This window comes from Urocitellus parryii, chromosome 9 (genome assembly GCF_045843805.1).
Source record: "Urocitellus parryii isolate mUroPar1 chromosome 9, mUroPar1.hap1, whole genome shotgun sequence".
In the NCBI taxonomy this organism is placed as follows: Eukaryota; Metazoa; Chordata; class Mammalia; order Rodentia; family Sciuridae; genus Urocitellus; species Urocitellus parryii.
In genome coordinates, this window is record NC_135539.1 from 115,806,294 (window position 1) to 115,825,718 (window position 19,425).

General features: G+C 56.2%; 1 protein-coding gene across 1 annotated transcript; it reads right to left on the reverse strand.

Moving 5' to 3' along the window:
* Window positions 1-1,647: 1,647 nt before the first annotated feature.
* On the reverse strand, window positions 1,648-18,764 carry LOC113188748 (receptor-type tyrosine-protein phosphatase V-like). Its single transcript, XM_026397210.2, has 33 exons — window positions 18,708-18,764; window positions 18,319-18,367; window positions 17,899-18,162; window positions 17,410-17,679; window positions 16,963-17,226; window positions 15,381-15,635; window positions 15,035-15,280; window positions 14,613-14,885; window positions 13,388-13,660; window positions 12,446-12,709; window positions 11,961-12,227; window positions 11,373-11,654; window positions 10,915-11,055; window positions 10,478-10,688; window positions 9,954-10,021; window positions 8,994-9,120; window positions 8,792-8,839; window positions 7,452-7,545; window positions 7,198-7,288; window positions 7,016-7,092; window positions 5,738-5,872; window positions 4,976-5,098; window positions 4,293-4,453; window positions 4,051-4,186; window positions 3,675-3,742; window positions 3,432-3,519; window positions 3,273-3,351; window positions 3,124-3,200; window positions 2,847-2,975; window positions 2,604-2,720; window positions 2,331-2,494; window positions 1,931-2,066; window positions 1,648-1,721 (listed from the first exon to the last, which is right to left on the reverse strand). Exons 1-33 carry the CDS (start codon window positions 18,762-18,764, stop codon window positions 1,662-1,664), a joined length of 5,094 nt encoding a protein of 1,697 aa, XP_026252995.2. The 3' UTR covers window positions 1,648-1,661.
* Window positions 18,765-19,425: the final 661 nt, after the last annotated feature.

Here is a 19,425-nt window from a genome sequence, read left to right on the forward strand (position 1 = left end):
AGACCCTGGTTAAAAAAATAAATAAATAAAAGACTGGGGCTGTAGCTCAGTGGTAGCGTGCTTTCCTAACTTATGCAAGACCCTGAGTTTAATCCCCAGTTCTGCAAAAACAAAACATCAGAGTGTACACCAGAAACATGGGAGCTCAGAGGCAGCTCTGATTCCTTCCACCCTGCATTTCCATGTCCCAGGACCCTCTCATTGATCCCTTTCCACTCTCTGCTAACCTCCTGGGGTTACAGCCAGCCAAGAGCCAGTAGACTCTGATCTTAGTACTCTAATTCAGATCATGGCCCAGAAAGTAGATGAGCTCTTAGGAAGGCCAGAGGATGGCACCATGTAACTCTAAAGACCACAGATAGAAGTCCTCTGCTCTGTGGCAGAAAGCCCCCTCAGGGAGGCCTGTGTTTCTGGTCTTACTCATCCACAGCCTTGGCTTCTCCCCACTCTTACTGATCCAGTGTGAGGGGTCCAGACGGGAAAAACCATTGTTGAGCCCTGTTGCAGCCTCAGAGGCAGACCCTTGAGGTGGACTTAGGTAGCTCAGAGCTGCCTCCAGCTGCCAACGGAGGACGATCATTAAGAGGCCAATTTCTTGGGCATTTACATTCATTCCTCCTGGGGAACCACAGGAGTTTAAACTCATTCTGGGAAGGTTCCTAAGGGAGCAAAAATCCCTACCTTTGTTCCTCTTTCCAGGCCTGAGGAGGATCCTCTCTGACCTCTGACCTTTGCATATTACTAGGAACTCAAGTTGGCCAGTGAGAGTACTGTACCCTCCTCCACGGCCGGGGTGTTGGGGGGTTAACTCCATTTAGGGGAGGTCTGTGCTGATTTTCAAGCTTTCTCTGTGTCCTCATAGGGCCTTCCACCTGGGGCAATCAGTGTCCAGCAGTAGACACCCCTCCATCCTGACCCAGAGGCAGTGTGGGCTCAGAGCACTCATGTCCTGTAGTGTGCAGTCCACTCTGGGACAGTCAGCCTCATCCTGTCTCCTGGCTTTTCCCTTCTGCACTTCCTCTCATTGCTTCTTCCTCCATCTCCTTCCTATGTGGAGGGAAGGAAGAGGAGACTGCAAAGGAACAGGGAAAACTTGGCCACTGTGGCCCGAGGGTCAGCCCTGATTCCCGCCTTCCTGTGGGACTGTCAAACCTCTACCCTGGAAAGGAGCCAGCAGAGACTCTAGCGGGTAAAGGCTAGGGATGGCAGGAGAAGGAAGGTCAGGAACCAGACAAATCCTACTTCATTCAGGGCAGGTGGGTGGGGAGGGGGCGCAGTGAGTTCCAGTGAGTCCCGGGCAGAGCACCACAGGATGCTAGTGGTGAAGAGACTGAAGTGTGAGGAGACTGGGAAACTGGGAACCTGGAGGAGTGGGGAGTAGAAGAGCTTCGGGGCAAAAGCCAACAGCTTACTGGCTATGCCTCCATGGCTCAGCCGGACCCCAGGCCTCACCTCCCATCCCTGCTCCATGTTTGCCAACAAGGCCTGGTGTTGAGCCCATGTCAGGGGATGGACGGACAGAATGCTCAGCTCAGGCTTGACTACAGGCCTTTATTCAACAACTCTGTTGCTTCACAACAAGGCGCCCAGGGAAACCAGGCCTAGGTCATCTTGCGGGGACTGGTCCTCCATGGCTGGAAGGGCACAGGCTGCTTCTGGACTCAGGTCTTCCCATTCATCAGTGCGCTATTCAGACAGTTGTAGAGGTAGATATACTGCTCCTGGGGATAGAGATGAACAAGGAGGCTCAAACCTGATACAGAAAGGTCAGTCCCCTGTGTCCCCTAACCCCTAGGGCTCCATCTGGGCTAGTAGAGTGGTCCATAGCGCCACCTGGTGGTGACATGCATGGTGCCGCCTAGAGGTAGCCTGTAGCTGGGACAGAACCCTCCCAGTGCCTTCCCACGTCTGAGCCTGTGCTGCCTCTCACCAGCGTCGGGGTCATGAGCCCACAGGCCTGTGACTGCTGCAGGGCCACGTTAAAAACATCCACAGTGCTTTCAGTCTCTGCCTGCTGCAGTAACTGCTCCATGGCCAGGAAGATGCCCAGCTGGGTCATGCCCTTGCTGCAATTGACTTAGAGTTGGATGGGGTAGCTGGAGGGGAAGGCAGGGGAACGGGGATCGAGGACACATGGAGAAACCAAACCGGGGTCCAGAGACTGGGAAAAGACCCTAGGTAATTGGTCAACTGGGCCGAGGCAGAGAGGGGACAAATTCCTGTCATGTCACCGAGGACAGGGCAAGGTTCCGAGTAGACAGGGACATTGGAAGACTATGTCATTTAGACCCATGATCCAAGCGGGACTCAGTAAGATGTGTCCACAGCACCTGGAGTGGCTGAGCAGTGTGCTCGGCTTCTTGCTTTTGCCCCGGGAGCAGCACTGACCCACAGCGGCCAGGAAGGGCAGCAGGGTGGTGGCGGGCAGCTCATGGCCAGGCTCCCAGCACGGTAGCTGCAGCTGCTGCACCTGCCTCTCCTTCCTGCTCTCCCCCTGGGCAAAGACATGGTCAGCACTGGTGCCCAGGAGGGCAGAGGGAAGCCAGCCAGGACACTGCCCACCCCTAGCCCAGCACCCCATGCCCCTTGGCCTCCACACCTACATGTGTAACCCTGAAGAGAGTACAGGGCCAGCCAGCTGTGTTGCTCTTGGCCACCCAGTGCACTGTCACCGTGTCTGTAATGATGGGCTGCTTCTCCGATGGCCAGAACTCCTGTGGCTGGGACCAAATGAGGGCTGCTCAGGCAGCTCCCTGAAGTCTTCACACACGTTCTGGTCACACACATTCCCCGAGCTCTGCCCCAACTCCTGCAGCCACCCATCCTCTGTTCCTATGCCCCCTCACCTTCTCCTGGGTCTCAGATGAGCACAGGGAGACCAGCACAAGGGCCCCATGCTCCCACACCAGATCCCAGAGTTCCTCTGGCCCCGCAGGGCCTGTCAGCACCACGTGGTCACAGCCAGAAGGCCCACCCTGCAGAGCACGACCAATTGGTTCTTATGGGCTGAGGTGTCCCCTGCCCATCCCACGGCTCTAGGAGACGCCAAAGCCCCATCCCCAGGCTGGGAAGCACAAATGGTCAGAGAGGGCAAGCAATAGGCCAGCAGGACCAGCATCTCACAGGGAAGAGCCAGGCTTCAGGCATGTCGTCAGAAGGGCTTTCCTCCACCAGAGAAAACTGCACCTGAGAACGATCATCTGCAGGAAGACGGTGAGGGTGAGGTGGCCTCTGCCCTCTCTCCCTACCCCAGGGCTCCCACTGAGACTCACAGGAGACAGTGCTGTCCTGCTGGTAGCCAGGAGGGGAGGTTGAAGAGCTGGCCTCATCCTTAATGGCCTGCAGGAGGAGCTGGACAGAGACAGGCACTCTGAGGCTGGGCAGGGGAATGCCGCCCTTGCCTGTCCCCCACTCCCTGGCCTGAAGTGTACCTGGTACTCTTTCAAGAAGCCAGCATTGCCATTGGCCGCCCTCCGGGCAAATGCCTGGGCAAAGTTCCTCACTGAAATGGGCCTGCACCTGTGGGTAGGGGGAGTGGGGAGAAGGCACTACGGGTTCCCCGGCTCTTGCTTCCACAATTCCTGGCTGCACCCATGACAGGAGCTGGAACCTGTTGGTGGGAAAGCACAGGGAACCACACCCCATCGGCCAGGGCCCAGGGGAGCTGGACTTACTCAGAGGTGTCAGAGGGTCCTTCCAGAATCCTGTCCATGATGCAACTGTGCAGGAAGACGTACTGGCTCTGGCAGAGGGAGAGAGCATCAGGCCTCTGGACGGGTATGGGCCAGCAGGGAGGCCACCCAGGCCCCAACCCCCGCACAAGGCAGGGATGTTAGCAGGGTAGACAAGAGAGCCATTTTGGAACCTCCCCATGTCCCACGGTGTCAAAGCTGGCAGGAGCCTGTCTCTCCTTCCCTTTTACAAAAAGGACCCCAGAGTCCTCTATGGTTCCCTATGAGCTCCTTCTCCTGGCCTCTCCAGGCCTGTGGACCCCTCCCACCCACGCCCTTGCAGGCTGCGCTGCCTAGCCCAGCTCGCTGAGGCCCTCACCGGGGTCTGGATCATGAGGGGCCGGTGCAGCCGCAGCGCGTACACAGCATTGAACACGTCTACCATCTGCTCCTCCTCCAGCTGCTGCAGCAGCCTTGACAGGGCCACGAAGGTGCCTGTCCGGCCCACACCCGCACTGTGGAAACAGCCCCCTGGTCCTCAGCTCTCCCCAGAGTCCCAGAGCCCTGCCCCCCACTCCAGGCCAGGCAGCACCTCCCCCCCGCACTCCCACCTCCCCTCACCTGCAGTGTACCAGGATGGGCCCGGAGCCCTGAGTGACCCTGGCCTGCTCTCGAACCAGCTCCACAAAGGTGAGCAGGGAGCCGGGGGCCTCGGGGATGCTGTGGTCGGGCCAGGTGGTGAACTGCATCTGCTTGATCCTCCGTTGTTTTTGCTGGATTTCCTGAGGAGCGGGTGGGCCAGAGCAGGGACTCTGCTATTGCTCCTTGTCTTCCTAACCCCAGGGCCCTGTGCTCAGCCCTGAAACATCATTACCAGCCTCAAAGCGTGGTAGTTATGTCCTCCCACCTGAGTAGATGCCTCCTGAGTGCTTGGGTCCTCCTGCAGCCTCCTCCATTATCTCTGCCTACAGAGGATGCCCAGGCAGCAGGGTGACTCTAGTCTCTGGCTTTCTTGTCCCAGGAGGTCATAGACTTACCAAGGGTCAGAGTAAGCAGCGAGTCCTGAGCTGCGTGGGGTGTGGATCTCTTCTCACTCGGACCTCCCTTTCCTCACCATGTGACCCCTGCCCTTACCTCCTCTGCCTCTCTTCCCCTTCTTGAACCACCTATTCCCCTAGGTGGTAGCCAAGTGCTGTGATCCTTAGAAGAAAGGGGTCCATGGGGGCCCAGGAAGTAGGGTACCTTCTCAGGGAGTCTCAGCTCTGATGCCCACCCCGCCCTGCCCTGCCCCCTGGGGCCCTCACATGCTGCAGCTGGAATTCCCTCTTGGTCCACTCATGCTCGGACTCCTCAGCCAGGAGGTGGATGGTAATGTGACCATGGGTAACAGGGCTGGAGTTGGCTGGCCAGTAGTGTTCACATAGCACCTAGGGACAGAGGGTGGAGGGGGGATAAGATGGCTGTGGGCTCAGCCCGTTACTGCCACCCCCTGCTTCACTGATTCCCAACCTTCCCTATCCATCTGTTTGGTTCCTTGCCACCCTGATGAGGCCACCTCCTCTAGAAACTCCCCTCCCCCAGCTGGGCTCCAGCACCCTCACCCCTGGACCTTCATATGACCCTGAGGACTCTGTTGAGAAAGTGAACAGCTCCCGGACCTGGGAGCCTTCTGCCCTTCCTCAGAGCCCAGTGAGAGGACAAGCTCAGTAGCCTCTTTGTCTCAGGGTGCTACAATGAGCAGGGCACAGAGGCAGCACACCCTAGGCTTATGGAGGACAGGAGGCAGGCTGCCCTACGTCCCTGTTCCCCTCCTAACCCCTTCACCCTTCTCGCCCAGAGCAAGAAGCCAGTGGAAACTGAGTCAAGCTGGGAGTTTGCATACCTGGATCAGCCCTGTACCTCCCCATCCTAGGCAACCCTGAGGACCCCACCATCCGCCAGGCCTGATTGGCCTCTCTCCAGTCTATTGGACCCACCCTGATAGAGGCTAGCCCAAGAGGACCGTTTCTGCAAGGAGGATGTGTGCCACCTGGTGGCCATTCTGTGAACCTGCAGGGCACGCTCACCCTCCCGTTCTCCATGCCCACGGTCAGCATGACAATGATGTGGACATGCTGCTCCCACACCAGTCTCCAAAAGTCCTCCAGCGTTTTCTTGAGCGGTCCCTGGGTGGCGATGAATTCTTGAGGGTGGGTGTAGCCCTAAGGTGTGGGGTGAAGGGCAGGAACATGTGACATCTTGGTCCCCACCAAATAACAGCTTTTGATAGGACCATGTGTGACCTCCAGGAATGAGGACCCTGTGTCCATATGTAAGCACACGAACATGTTGAACTTCAGGAGCTCAAACCAGGAGGGACTACTTTGGAGACACCACCACCCACTCACACCCTACCCCAAAGGAGAGAGAACAGCCTACGACAAAGTCACCAGACACTGAGTGCCAGAACAGTCTACCCAGCCCACCCTTCTTACGAGCCCTGGAGTGGCCTTCCCAAAGCCAAATTCTGCCTTTCTTCCACGCTCACAAGCCTTCCACGTGTCCCCATTGCCCACCAAAGAGAATCCAAAGCCCTTGGTCTAACGATCAAGATTGTCCTTAATCCTGCCCAATCTCCCTTTCCCATCTCCCTGTACCTGACGTGCCCAGGCCACCCCGCCTTGCATTAGCACCACCAACACACACACACACACACACACACACACACACACACACACTGCCTGTGTGCTCTTGCCTGGTTGTTCCCTGAAGCTTCTTCTAGCCAGAATGACCTTCCCTCTTTTTCTTCTTCTTCTTTTTTTAAATATCTTTATTTTATTTGATTGTTTATTTATTTATTTTTGTGTGTGGTGCTAAGGATCGAACCCAGGGCCTTGTAAGTGCTTGGAGAGTGCTCTATGACTGCGACACAACCCCAGCCCGACTTTGCCTCTATTTGCTCTTATCAAAATTCTATTCAACCTTCCAGAGATCAAATTCCCCCTCCGCTAAGAAGCCTTTCTTGTCTTGCTTCCTCAGGTGGACCAAATTTTTTTCTTCTTCCACGTGCCCTGAGCACTATGCTTGTTCTCCTATTCCAGCACTTCTCACACTGTGTGGTAGAGGTCACACATTCACACACACACAACACCTGTGCTCCTTCAAAGGCTTGAAGGTGGCTAACTCTACTGTGCCTCCGGTGAGCCCAGCATAGAGCCTGACATGCAGTAGACCCTCAAAAAAATACCTGCTGCATGTCCTTAAAGAACAAGCTAGTGATCTTCCTGGAAAACTGCTACAACTAGGGAAGGACAATAAATCCTGCAAAGCAATGCCCCCACGATGGCCCCGCAGATGGTCCTTACTGGGATGAAGTTGGCATTGATGTAGTCGGAATGGGGCTCTCCCTCCAGCGGGGTCAGCCTGACTCTGGAGTGGTCATCTGCAAAGAGGAAAAGCTGTTTATTCAGGGACCCGGCACATGCAGCCTCCTCCCCAGGCCAAGCCCTTGCCTCTGCCATGTCCCCAGCCTGCCCCCAGCACTCACATGGGAGCACATGCGGGTACCGGTTCTTGGTGGTGTTGGCAGGGTGTTCAGCCTCCAGTCTGGGCTGCTCCCTGCCCACCTCCTTCAGCTCCTGCAGAGATGAGGGGCAGGCACTGGATGATGAAACCGATCATCTCCTCGCCCAACAGGAGCGGGCAGGGGTGCTGAGTGGGACACCAGGAGGCAGGCCCCCCACCAGCCTCAATGCCCCAGGGTCCTCCCTCCCCTGAGGCTGAGGGCAATGCAGGTCTTACCTCAAACTCCTGAAAGAAAGCCTCATGTGCATGGGCACTCTTGGCCTCAAAGCTCTGGCGGAAGCTGTGGATAGGGATGGGCCGGTGGGTCCGCCTGGTGGGAGAAGAATGGAGTGAGCCCCCAGTCTTAGGCATGCAGTCCTGCTTTCCCTCCCCGGGTGACAGAAATAGAACTGGCTGCACGGTCTGACTACAGGGCGCAAGGGGGGCCTGGTGGAATTGTAGACCCTGAGCTCTGCCCCAGGTGTAGAGCAGCCTTTCCAGAAAGTTCCTCCAATGCTCAGCCTGGGCTGCACACTGCCAGTGTGGAAATTTGGGGAAAGGGAATGGGAGGGGAGGGGGAAGGGGACAGAAACTACACATGAATGCACACGAGTCTTTTAGACACCCTTGCAGGCCCTGAAGAGGGATCTGTACACAGCCCAGTGCTCAACTAATGCCAATCCAACAGGAAGTCAATATGAGAAGAGATTCGACCTGACATGATCCACATGGTCGTCAGAAAGCGGGACGGACTGGAGTAGGTAAATGTGATGGTTAATTTGTCAACGTGGTTGGGCCACAGTGCCCAGCCACTGGGTCAAAGGTAATTCTGGATATTGCTGTGAAGGTGTGTTTTTTTGTTTATTTGTTTTAAATAAATACACACGTAAGTTGGCTGACTTTGAATAAAGCAGATTACTCCTCCAAATGTGGGTGACCTTATCCAACCAGTTGAAGATCCAATAGAACAAAGAATGACATCCCCTGAGTGAGAAGCCACTCTCCCAGGCGGCCCCTGCTGGCCTCCCTGCGTCTGTCCTGCTGACCTACCCCGTAAGATTTTGGTTTTTGCTTTGTTTTTGTTTGTTTGTTTGTTTGTTGTTTGTTGTTTGGTGCTGGGGATTGAACCCAGAGTTGCCTTACCACTGAGCTAGACCTTAGTCTTTTTTTATATTTTCAGACAGGGTCTCCCTAGCTGCCCAGGTTGGACTTGAACTTGAAAAACCCTTGCCTCACCTTCCCCAGTCACTGGGATTACAGGTATGAGCTATCGCCCTTGGCCAGGTTTTAGACCCACCAAGCCTCCACAATCACATGAGCTGATTCTTTAAATAAATCTCTCTCTCTCTTAAACCACCCTCCCCAGCCGCCTCCTCCACCCTCCACCCCACCCCCACCCCGGGGTCCTATTTTCCTGGAAAGCCCTGACTCAGTGAGTCTGGAGGAAAAGGAAGAAGAGGGCACAAATGGGAGTCTAGCAGAGACTTGGAGCCCCTGTCTGGGGTGAAACAGAGGAGCAGGCTGCCTGGGTGGCCCTGGCATGTCACCATTCCCCCATCCTTGGGAAGCGTACTCACCGTAGGCTGTAGGGCATCAGCTCATGGGAAAACCCATCCTTCTCTGCCCTGAAGGAGGGAGAGAGAGGAAGAGAGAGATTGAGGGATTACATCGGGAAGCTGCATGTGATATGGTGCATGTGGGAGGCAGCCCCAGGCCCAGGCCCTGGTGGCCCTCGCTGGTCACAGAGTTCTTCCAGCCCCCTCCTTCCCTTCTGCTCACCTCTGTCCCTTTGCCCGCCGCCGGCACAGCAGGCCCAACACAGCACAGATAGTGAGAGCACAGCCCGCCACCGTGCCCACCAGGACAAGCAGGGGCACTTTCATTGGGGAGATGCTGGCCCGGGGCTCTGTAGAAGGAAAGACGGAACATGGCAGCCTTGTCCCACTGACACTGCAGAACTGTGTCAGTCTTTCCTGGACTTGGGACTGTCAAATGGAACATGCAGTGACAATTTTCTATAATCCTAGAAGTCCCTGATGCCAAACCAAGGCCAGAGCTGGCTGTCTTAAAAAACAGGATGCCCAGCAAACCAGCCCAGGGGAAAAAAAACAAAGACCCTACTTCCCCTCCCTGCACCCTATAAAGCATCTTGCTGGACCTTCTAGAACCACACTGTCCTATGTGGCTATTGAGCCCTTGCTGTGTGGCTGCTCCAATGTAGACTGGCCCAATGTGTGGGATGTGCAGGGGAGTTTAAAGACGCAGTAAGAAAAAAAGAATGTAAAATATCTGAGTAATTTTATTATTGATAAGTTGAAACAATATTATTTGAGATATTTTGGCTTGTAGTAAATGTTACTAAAATTAATTGTATCTTTTTTTACTTTTTTAACGTAGTTACTAGGAGATTCTAAATGATGCTGGTATCAGAGGCTCATCTTGTGTTCCTATGGGAAAATACCAGCCCAGGAGCAGCCGGCTGCAGGGGGACAGTGCAGGACAGTGCTGTTGTTGTTGACATGCACCTGCCTCCTTCCACCTGCTCCCAGGTCACCCAGGCCACATCTGGAGCCCACTGCACTTGATTGGCTCTGGGTCTCCAATTCTGCTAGGCACCACGGGATCTCCCAGGAACCTAAGCTCAGTCCCTCCCCACAGATTGAGGATGAGCCTCCAGCGGGGTCCTGGCACTCCCCGTCTTCAGGGTCCTGCTGGAGCCCCAGCCAGGTGCCCACCTACCTGAGAAGGCCGAGAAGGAGATAGTGGTGTCCTGAGGGCCGAACCTGGTAAAGGCAGCAATACTGAACCTGGGACAGAGAAGCAGGACTTTTTATTGGGGAGGGGCAGGAAAATGAGGTGAAATCCCTCCCAGGAAACGAGGCCAGGAGCAGTGGATTGTTCAGTTAGGGAGAACTTCCTCCCTCCCGCCACCTGGCGTCCTAAAGCAGGCCATCTCCCGCCACTCTTCCATCTTCCTCACCCTGTTTCAAGAGCAAAAAGCAGCTCTAGAAACAGGCACCTGGATATCCTTGGAATTGCCCTGGCAACCCAAACCCAATCCATCCCCCATTTCTTTTTGGGAAAAGACCCATATAATGGATGGGTGTTCCCTTCTTTTCCTGGCCTACCAGGAAACCCATCAAAAGAGCTGTTGATCCTCTTTGCAGAGATCTGTGTTTGAAAGACTATGTAAACAACCCATAAATGAAACTTACACAGGCTCCTCCCCTCCGCCCCACCCACCCCGCAGACTTAGCTCTCACCTGTACTGGGAGCTTGGTTTGAGTGGCCCATTACATATCTCCTGGGTCTGGCCACAGTCCTCTGTACCCATGGGCACTGTCCAGGAGCTCGGCACAGCCCAGGGTCCTGGGTAGAAGGGGTTGGGGAGCAAGATGGCCAGGTAGGAGTCGTATCCTCTGTAGTAGTGGTCGTACCACGTGTGGTTGATGGCTTCCTGGGGAGGGCGGGCCACTGGGGAAGGAATGTGGAAGGTGCAGAGGAAAGTGGGCAGAGGGTTGGAGCCTGGCTCCCCACCACAAGGGGACTACCCCAAATCTCCAGCTTGTTCCCCACTCAAAACCCAACCTCAAACCCTATCCTGAGAGAGTTCATCTTACCAGCCTCAACCCCTGGACCTTCCTACCCACTGCTAGTCAATCACCAGGGTCTCCCGACCCCTCCTAAGCATTAGACTCACGTGTCATGTTGGTGGTGGCAATGACACCATACCACTGAATCTGTCCATCATCCTTGCCAAACATGCCTGGTGTGATCTTCACCCCCATTCCTGTCTCAGGCTCCAGCTTGGGGGCCACAGCCAACTCTGGGGGATGCCAGACTGAAGGTGGAGAGGAGGGAAGTGAGGCCCTGACTCGGCACGTCACCACCAGTCTATAGGGTTAATGACCATGCCTCACTGTCCCCAGCACCTCCTACCTCGCCTGCCAACAAACGGCTTACGGAAGAAGACGTAAGTGGAAGATGGCTGGGTGCCACTGTGTGAGGCTCAAGATCAGGGCGAGAGGAAATTATTGGGGCCTGGGGACAGGGAGAGCCCTAGGTAGCCAGGCCAGCCAAGTGACAACCCTAGCTGGGCAGTGGTAGAGGGGGACTAGGGAAGCAGAGGTGGCACCAGAGGCGGTGGAAAGTGCCTACCCTCCGCAGAAGTGGCGCACACCAGGGTGACCGTCCGACTCCACAGCCCGTTCCTGCCCAGCGTGGTGAGGCTGAGGCGGTAGGAAGTGGCGGGCTCCAGGCGGGGCAACAGCAGTGCGTCCTCGGAGGTGTGGGCCTGGAACACGAGGTGAGTGCTCCCTCCCGCAGCCAGCTGCTCCGCCACCACCAGACAGGCGTCCACGTCCCCAGCGGGCATCGTCCAGTTCAGGACCAGGTGGGCGGCCTCAGTCTGGCACCTCACGTCCTCCACAGGGCCAGGCTCTGTAGGAACCAAGGGCTCTGCCTTGTGTGGGTGTCCGTGTCCCCCAAGAGGGTGGCATCTGGGTGGGGGCTGCCAAAATCAGCAGGCACGAAGGGTCTGGACATTTATGTTTGTGAAAGGGACCTCAACCACGTGGAGAGACAACTTGTCTTCATCCCTGCCTCTCTGGATAGGGGGCATAACCCAAGGCAGAGGTGGTCACAATAGCCACCAGAAGGAGCAGGTGGCTCCAAGAGATGGGCAATGGGCTGGATTGGACCTGCCGGTCAGGGCACTTCACCCTCCCCCAGCAGACAGCCACTTACCAACTGGCAGTACCACAGGGTGAGTGGAGGCCTGGAGAGGCCCCGCCTGGCACCGCACTGACAGGGAGAAGTTGCGTCCCGGGGTGAGACCCCTCAGCATGAGGCGGGCTTGGCCTAGTTCCAAAGGCTCCTTCCAGGAGAGGTGCCCAGCTTCTGAGAGTTGGGCATGGCAGGTTCCCTGCCCCAAGGGGCTGCTGACCCAGGCCAGGTTGACCACAGCACTGCCCGCCTGCATGGACACCAACAACTCACTGGGCATGAGCGGGGCTGTGGAGGGAAGGAGAGAGAGCAGGCCAATCAGACCCCATGGCCTAGTCCTGAGACACCCCTGAATGATGCCTGGACTCACTGACCCCATGCAGGGGCCTTCTGTGTAGAGGTGGGACTAATGGACAGCTAACGTGCCACTGAGGGAGGAGCAGGGGGTCTCAGAGGCAGCCCTGCCCTCTTCTCCTCTGTCGCTGACCTTCCCAGGCTCCACTTACAGGTCCAACCGGAGACATTGGCTGCTGCGGTGCGAAGAGGCCCAGCCCACGAGGCAATCTCCACCTCGTACTTAGTGCCCGGAGTCAGAGACGAGAGGCTTGTGCTGTTCGCCTCAGCTCCCACGAAGCCAGTGGCTACATGGGTACCTCCTTGGTACACGGTCACTTGGTAGCTGTCCCAGTTCCCAGAAGCATGGACCCAGGATGCCTGGAGCTTGGTGGGGCCTTCACTGGTCACGTTGACCAGAAGAGGGGCAAGAGGAGCTGCAGGGAGCACAAGGTATAGGGTGATGGACAGGAAAGAAGAATCTAAGTCAAATATCTGGCTTCTCCTGCCCCAGAAGTTTCCTCTCTGCTTGGCTCAATTAAGGAACAACCAAGAGCCAAGATACAGGTTCAGGGCATCGGGATCATGACTCTCCTCTGCCATTGGTCCCAGGTGGCAGGGTACAAGCTCAGCTGGGCTGGACAGCTGAATTAATCAATACCCTCCCTGCAGCCACCCCCTCAGTCAGAGGCAGACTGGGCTGCGTGACAGTTGACTCACAGGCCTTTGCCTAGTCCCTGCAGAAGGGGCTTTTAAAGACTTTTACATGGATGGACAGGTGGGTGTGTAGAGGCCCAGTCAGTGCCCTTCTACCCTCAGAGCCTGAGCCCAGGATTGGAGTCACTTGAGTCCAGCCCAGTCACTTTGTCAGTTGGGGACACTGAGGCTCAGGGAGGGCTGAGCTTACTCTCGGGGTGGAGCCCCAGCTAGAACTCAGGTCTCCTGACTCCCAGGCCAGACTTCCCTCCAGCTCCTCCCAGCCTGCCTGAGGTCTCACCGTTCTTGGGAGGAATCTAAAGACAGTGATGGCGGCCCTCATGGAAAGAGGAAGACTGGGGCAGGGAGGGGGACCCCCAAGGGTAGAGGCAGGGGAAGACCACACCGGGGGCACTCACGGGTCCATGCTGTGGCATTGGCACTGCTGCTCTCCTCTGGACCACACAGGGTGGCCACCTGCACCAGGAACTTGGAGCCTGGGGACAGCTGAGCCCAGGAGAAGTTCTGGGCCTCTGGGGCCAGGGTCTCCTCGCTTTTCAGAGCTAGGGGCCCCAGGCTGTAAAGCCGCAGCCGGAAGCCATCCCTGCCACCTGGTGGGGGACTCCAAGAAGCCCTCAGAGCCGGAGGCTGGGCAGCAAAGCCCAGGTTCAAGTTGGCAGGAGGAACAGGGACTGAGAGGACAAGAAGAAAGAGATTTGAAATCATCAGAATCCCCCCTCTCTTTCCCCAAACAAGCTCCCGAGCATCCCATCCTAACACTCCAATTTCACAGGGCTCAAAGCCTGCTCTTTTTCTTCCTAGAAAAACCTCTTGCAAAGACACCTGTGCCCTCGCCACACCCTGGCTCCAGGGGAGGTGTCTGGTTCACTCTGCTTCCGCCAGCGCCCAGCTCCACACCCAGCCTCCTCCATGCCTCAGAGTCTTTGTTCTCCAGCGTATCCAGGGATGCTCAGTTCCGGCAACGTCTCAGTCTGTCTGTCTGTCTGTCTGTCTGTCTGTCCGTCTCTGACCTGTGGGCCTTGGTACATGCTTAGCTTCCTGCTGAAGTCCTCCGCCCCTCCTACCCAGCCCCTCAGGCCTCTCAGCTCACTCTCCTCTGGGAACCTTGTCCTGACTCCTGAAGCAAGTGTCCCTTCTCTGAGTCCAGAAGTCAGATGGAACCACATAAAATTCCCAACAGTCGCCATTTGGGCCTATAAGAATGTAGTTTTGTACAGTTTGAGTTAATACAGCATGCATATTCCTACCAACACATTTACATTTATAATTCAGCCTATAAAACCACCTGCATTATAGACATATACGCCATCTGTCAATTGTCCTTTCTAGACTGTTTTGTTCCCATGCTTAGCCTCAGCACCTAAATCCATATCTAGGAAATGGGACATGTTAATCAATGTTGATTGTACGGAAGGATGGCAGAGTGGTGGTGATAAAAGGGTGTGTGATGGGTGAGTGGCTAGCTGACCAAATGGTAGGAGGTAGGAAACATTTGCAAATAGATTCAGGGAAGGCCTGCCTTTGACTAGTGGCCCTCTAAGTCAATAATATGACATACAGAAGGCCCGGGAGCAAAGGAAACCAGGCCCCCAGCTGCCACCCAGAGGCTAAGCTGGAACTCACGGGTACAGGAGTGAATCCTTTGGACGCTGGAGCTGACGTTCCCTGCCCAGGCCCATACTGACACTGTGTAGCAGAAGCCAGGGACCAGACCCTTCAGAGTCACACTGGAATTATCTGGGCCCAAATCAAGGTTTCCCAGTGACCTCTGGCTGCCCTTCTGGTGCCAAGTGACCTTGTAGCCATCCCACTGCCCTGGTGCCAAGGCCCAGCCAATAGTCAGGTCAGATGGGCTGTTCTTGCTGATGACCTCCAGTGACTGTGGTATCAGGGGACCTGAAAGGTGTTGGGGAGGGAGTCATATGTGTCACTGGCCCTGTGATGCCTCCTGCACAGCTCTCATGAGCCACTCCCCTACCTGACTTCCCTCGCCAAGCCAAGGCCCCCTGGCCCCAGTCCCAGGGGACACAGCAGTTGGCACTCACTTGTGCGGCCCATGAGGCTCTGGGTGATGACTCCCAGGGATGAGGCAATATCCACACGGTACTGTGCCCCAGGGACCAGGCCATAGAAGGTGACGTGGGTGGCACCAGAGGGCACGGAGATGTTTCCCAGTAGGCCTGGGACATCATTGGCATAGAGCAGTGCCCGCCGCCCAGGCTCCCTGCTGGCTTCCAACCCTTCCAGCTGCAACTTGGCCCCATGGTCCTTCCTGGGCTGGTCTGTAGAATCTGGAGAGGAGGCCGGTCGCAGAGAATGAGGATCCACCTGCCTCTTAAAGCAGGTGGCTCTGGGCAGGACCCCACCCTTATTCCCCCAATCCAGACTCACCATCAAGCCAGGCACTGGCCTGGGCCCAGGCATCATAGGACCCAGCCAGAACCTTCAGCTCTAGAGCATAGTGTCCTGAGGGGAGGGGCCCTGAGAATGTAGCATTGCAGGCCTCAGGGCCCAGAGAGGTATTCTTCTCCACTGGCCCGCTTAACTTCAGCACATAGCCATCCCGGGCACCCAGCCCTGCCTTCCAGCTTGCCCAGAGCTGGGGGGGCACAGGAGTCAGCACCAGGTCCAGTGGGGCAGAGGGATCTGCGGAGATAGGGGCAAATACTCCTGAAGACCTAAGCAATGGGTGAGAAAAGCCCCACTCTCTCTATACCAGCTGCTTCTATGCACCCTGGGCCTCATCTCATCCAGATGTTGGCAGCCCCATTTGCCACAATCTGGATGAATACCAGGATCTGGCAGCCACCATCTGGCCATGGACAGCAATAACAGCAAAATAAGAGCACATCATATGATCCAATGTGTGTCTGCCAACACAGTCCTGAGGCCTCTGCACACAGAACCTCACACTCAATCCTCTTGACACCTGGAGGAGGATACTCACTACCTTTAAAAGATATAGAAACTGTGCACTCGGGGGGCTGGGGTTGTGGCTCAGTGGTAGAGCGCTCGCCTAGCACATGCAAGGCCCTGGGTTCAATCCTCAGCATCACATAAAAAATAAATAAAATAAAGGCATTGTGTCCAACTACAACTAAAAATATAAATATTTTTTAAAAAACAGAAAAGAAACTGCACTGGGGATATAGCTCAGTGGTAGAGCATTTGCCTAGCATGCACAAGACTCTGGGTTTAATCCCAAACATGCATAAATATATAAATACATAAATAAGTAAACAAACAGACATGAACTGAGCATGGTGGCACAGATTTGTAATCCCAGCTATTTGGGAGGCTGAGGCAGGAGGATTGCAAGTTCAAGGCCAGCTTTGGCAGCTTACAGACAGCTTAGCTTGTCTCAAAATAAAAATTTTAAAAGGCCGGGGGTGGTAGAGCTACTCAGAGGTAGAGCACTTGCTTAGCATGCACAAGGCCCTGAGTTTGATCCCCAGGACTGTAAAATAAAATAAATAAAATAAGGTGAGGAAGTCATCCAGAGATGTGCAGCCAGCAGGCAGCAGAGACAAAACTCAGAACCCAGGCAGTCTGGTTCCCCTACTCTTCACCAAGGTGCAACAGCACCTCTCAGAGTGCAAATGAGGCATGCTGCCCAGGGTGAGGTCAGCTCTTACACACTGTGACCTTGGGTACTTTCTCTCTCTGCAGCTTAGTTCCCTCTGTGGTAACACGGGGTAAGGAGACCTACATATGGCTTCATGGACGATTAAATAAAACTACACAGAGAAAGTGCCAAGCACAGAGTCCACCCCAGAGGGGCTCAACTGATGATAACTGTTATTTCCACTGCCATCATCTCAGGTGGGCAACCGACCACCAGTCAACAGGACGGGTGTAGGCTCCAAGCCTCCCAGCTCCCAGCTCCCCTGCCAGCTGTACTCTGGCTACTTGACCCGAGGAGAAGAACTGAGCAGTCTCTGCTATATCCCTCCTCAATCCCCCAGGTACTCACAGGTGCACTCAGTGGCACTGGGTCCCATGGCCTGATGAGGCCCAGCAGCAGCACTAAGTGTCAATTCATAGGCTGTGCCCGGAGACAGGTGGAGGAAGGTGTGATTGGAGACGCCACGTGTGACCACTACAGTCAGATTGGAGCCACCTAGGAGGTCTTTGAGCACTAGGTGGAGCCAGGCAGCCCCCTCGGAGCTGTTCCAGGAGGCTTGCAGGGCACAGGTGTCCAGGGCATGCAGCACCAGGTGACCTGGAGGCACGGGTTCTGCAGGAAGGACAGTAGAGCAAAGCCAGGCTTGAGGAAGGATCCCAGAGCGGGATGCTGGCACCAGCTTGGGCACTAGGGGTCCCAGAGGCCCAGCCTCTGGGGCATGGCTGCCTACAAGGCACTGGACTGTTATTCCCAGACTGGCTGCCACACGGGGCCTCACCCAGGTGCCCACCTCACCTGTCCACTGGTGCATGCTGGTCTTCGCTTGGAGATTGCCAGCCCAGGTGGTAACCTCCAAAACATACTCGCTACCTGGCAAGAGGTTGCCAAAATTGTAGGACGAGGTTTCCGGGGACACAGAGACATTATGTGCCACTGTATGGGATTCCAGGTGGTAGAGGAGAAGTTGATAACCATCCTGCTCCCCCGGGGCATCTTCCCACGAGGCCTCCAGGCTGGCTGGGCTCCCAGAGCCATGGAGCTGCAGTCCATGGACAATTGATGGGGCTGCATCAGAGGTGGAAAGAAGCACCATTGGGGTCAGAGCCAAAGGTCTTGAGGTGTTTCTGCTTGTAAGTGCTTCTAAATGGGTCCCTGTGCCAGACTGGGTCCTGTGAGAAGTTGTCTCTTTTGGTTTCCTGTCCCCAGCCAGCCCTCCAGGGCAGCCACCTCCTGTTTCCACCCCAGGAAAGGACACCCCCCCCCCTCAGCCTGTAGGTCCCATACCCGTGCGGGCTACGAGGGTGATGGTGACATTCTTTCCACAGGGTCGCAGGGCAGTCACTTCCAGCTGGTAGAGACTCCCGGGCACCAGGTTCTGGAACTCAAAGCTGGATTCATTGGTGTGGGCCTGGAGCTGCTGCCCATCAGGAGAACTCAGGCTTGTGAGGTGGAGAACATGTCCAAGCCCACCTGGCTGGGTCGGCGCCCAGCTCAGAAGGAGGCTGGGAGGGCTGCCCTGACTGCTGATGTTCACGCTCAGGGGTGGACCTGGGGAAAGGGGTACACTCAGAGTCTCCCAGCACCCTTAGGCCCCAAGGAAGGAGGGAAGGCAGAAAGCGGGGGGTCAAGGCCCCATGTGGAAAAATCATCCCTTCACCCTCCCACCTTGCCCCCAGAGCCCCCTCCTACACCACAGACACCTACCTCTACCCTCCCCATCTGGGCTCCCTTCCAAGATGTGGCATGGGTCTTCCTGTAGAAAGGAGAGGAGAGGAGATGGGCAGAGGCCTCCGGATCGATGGCCTCTGGGAAAGCTAGTGGGGGACAGAGCCGGGATCAGAGAGCAGGCTCCCCACCTGTCTGACACCCCCCTACACACTGCAGAGGGGCATCCCCTGGAGACTCGCCCAAGGTGTGGGAGGCAGCCTGGCAGCTGGAGTGATCTGTCCTCCATGCTGGCCCGAGTGGGAAGGAGTAGCCTTCCTCCTCGCCTAATGCAGACCAGCTGTGGGCTCTGCTGAGAGGTGGAGACCTAGACGTGCCCTGGACAACAGGGGCCCACTTGCTGGGTGTGCCCCCCATGCCCGCTTTACCTCAGCCAGAAAGCCCGGGAGCCAGAGGAGCAGGACCAACAGGACTGGGGGCCTCATCCCAAGGATGTCTGCAGAGGGAAGATTGGGAGGCTGCAGGAGGAGGAGCCACGCCCCCACCAAGCCCTTTCCTGCCCTGCTGGCAGGCGGGCAAGGGCAGAATTTCAAGCAGACAGCAGCAAAGAGCAAGGGGCTGTCTCCAACCAGAGCCCGACACCACCCCTCCCAGTTTGGGCAAGACTCTGTGAGGGGAAGGAGGCTGGTTCCAGGCCCAGAAGGTGGAAGAGATCTGTAACTCTCAGACAGTAGCCAAACCCACCGCCCTGCTGGGTCTCTCCCTCCTCCAGCCCACCTCCAGCAGCTGCTCCCAGAGTGGAGAATGTCCTGTGCTCTCAGGAAAGACCAAGAAGAGTAACGACCCTGCAGATGGTCACACGCAGCCGAGAGAGCTAACTTCCCCTCTGCCTGACCCTGCAAGAGGGGCCGTGTCCCTTGACTCCCTCATATGTGCGTGAGATTAATAGGATGTTTGTGCTTCTGTGGGGATAGAGGGGAGGTCCTGGTCACATGGTGTGGGTGTATGTTCCTGTGCTCTGTGTGGATGGGTCAGCTGAGTATGTGTCCCTTTCTGGGCACCCGGGTAGCACTATGCTGTACTGGACAGAGGCCCAGAAGCTCATCCTTTAAGCCCTGAGTCTCTGTGACAGTGGATCCAGAGCTC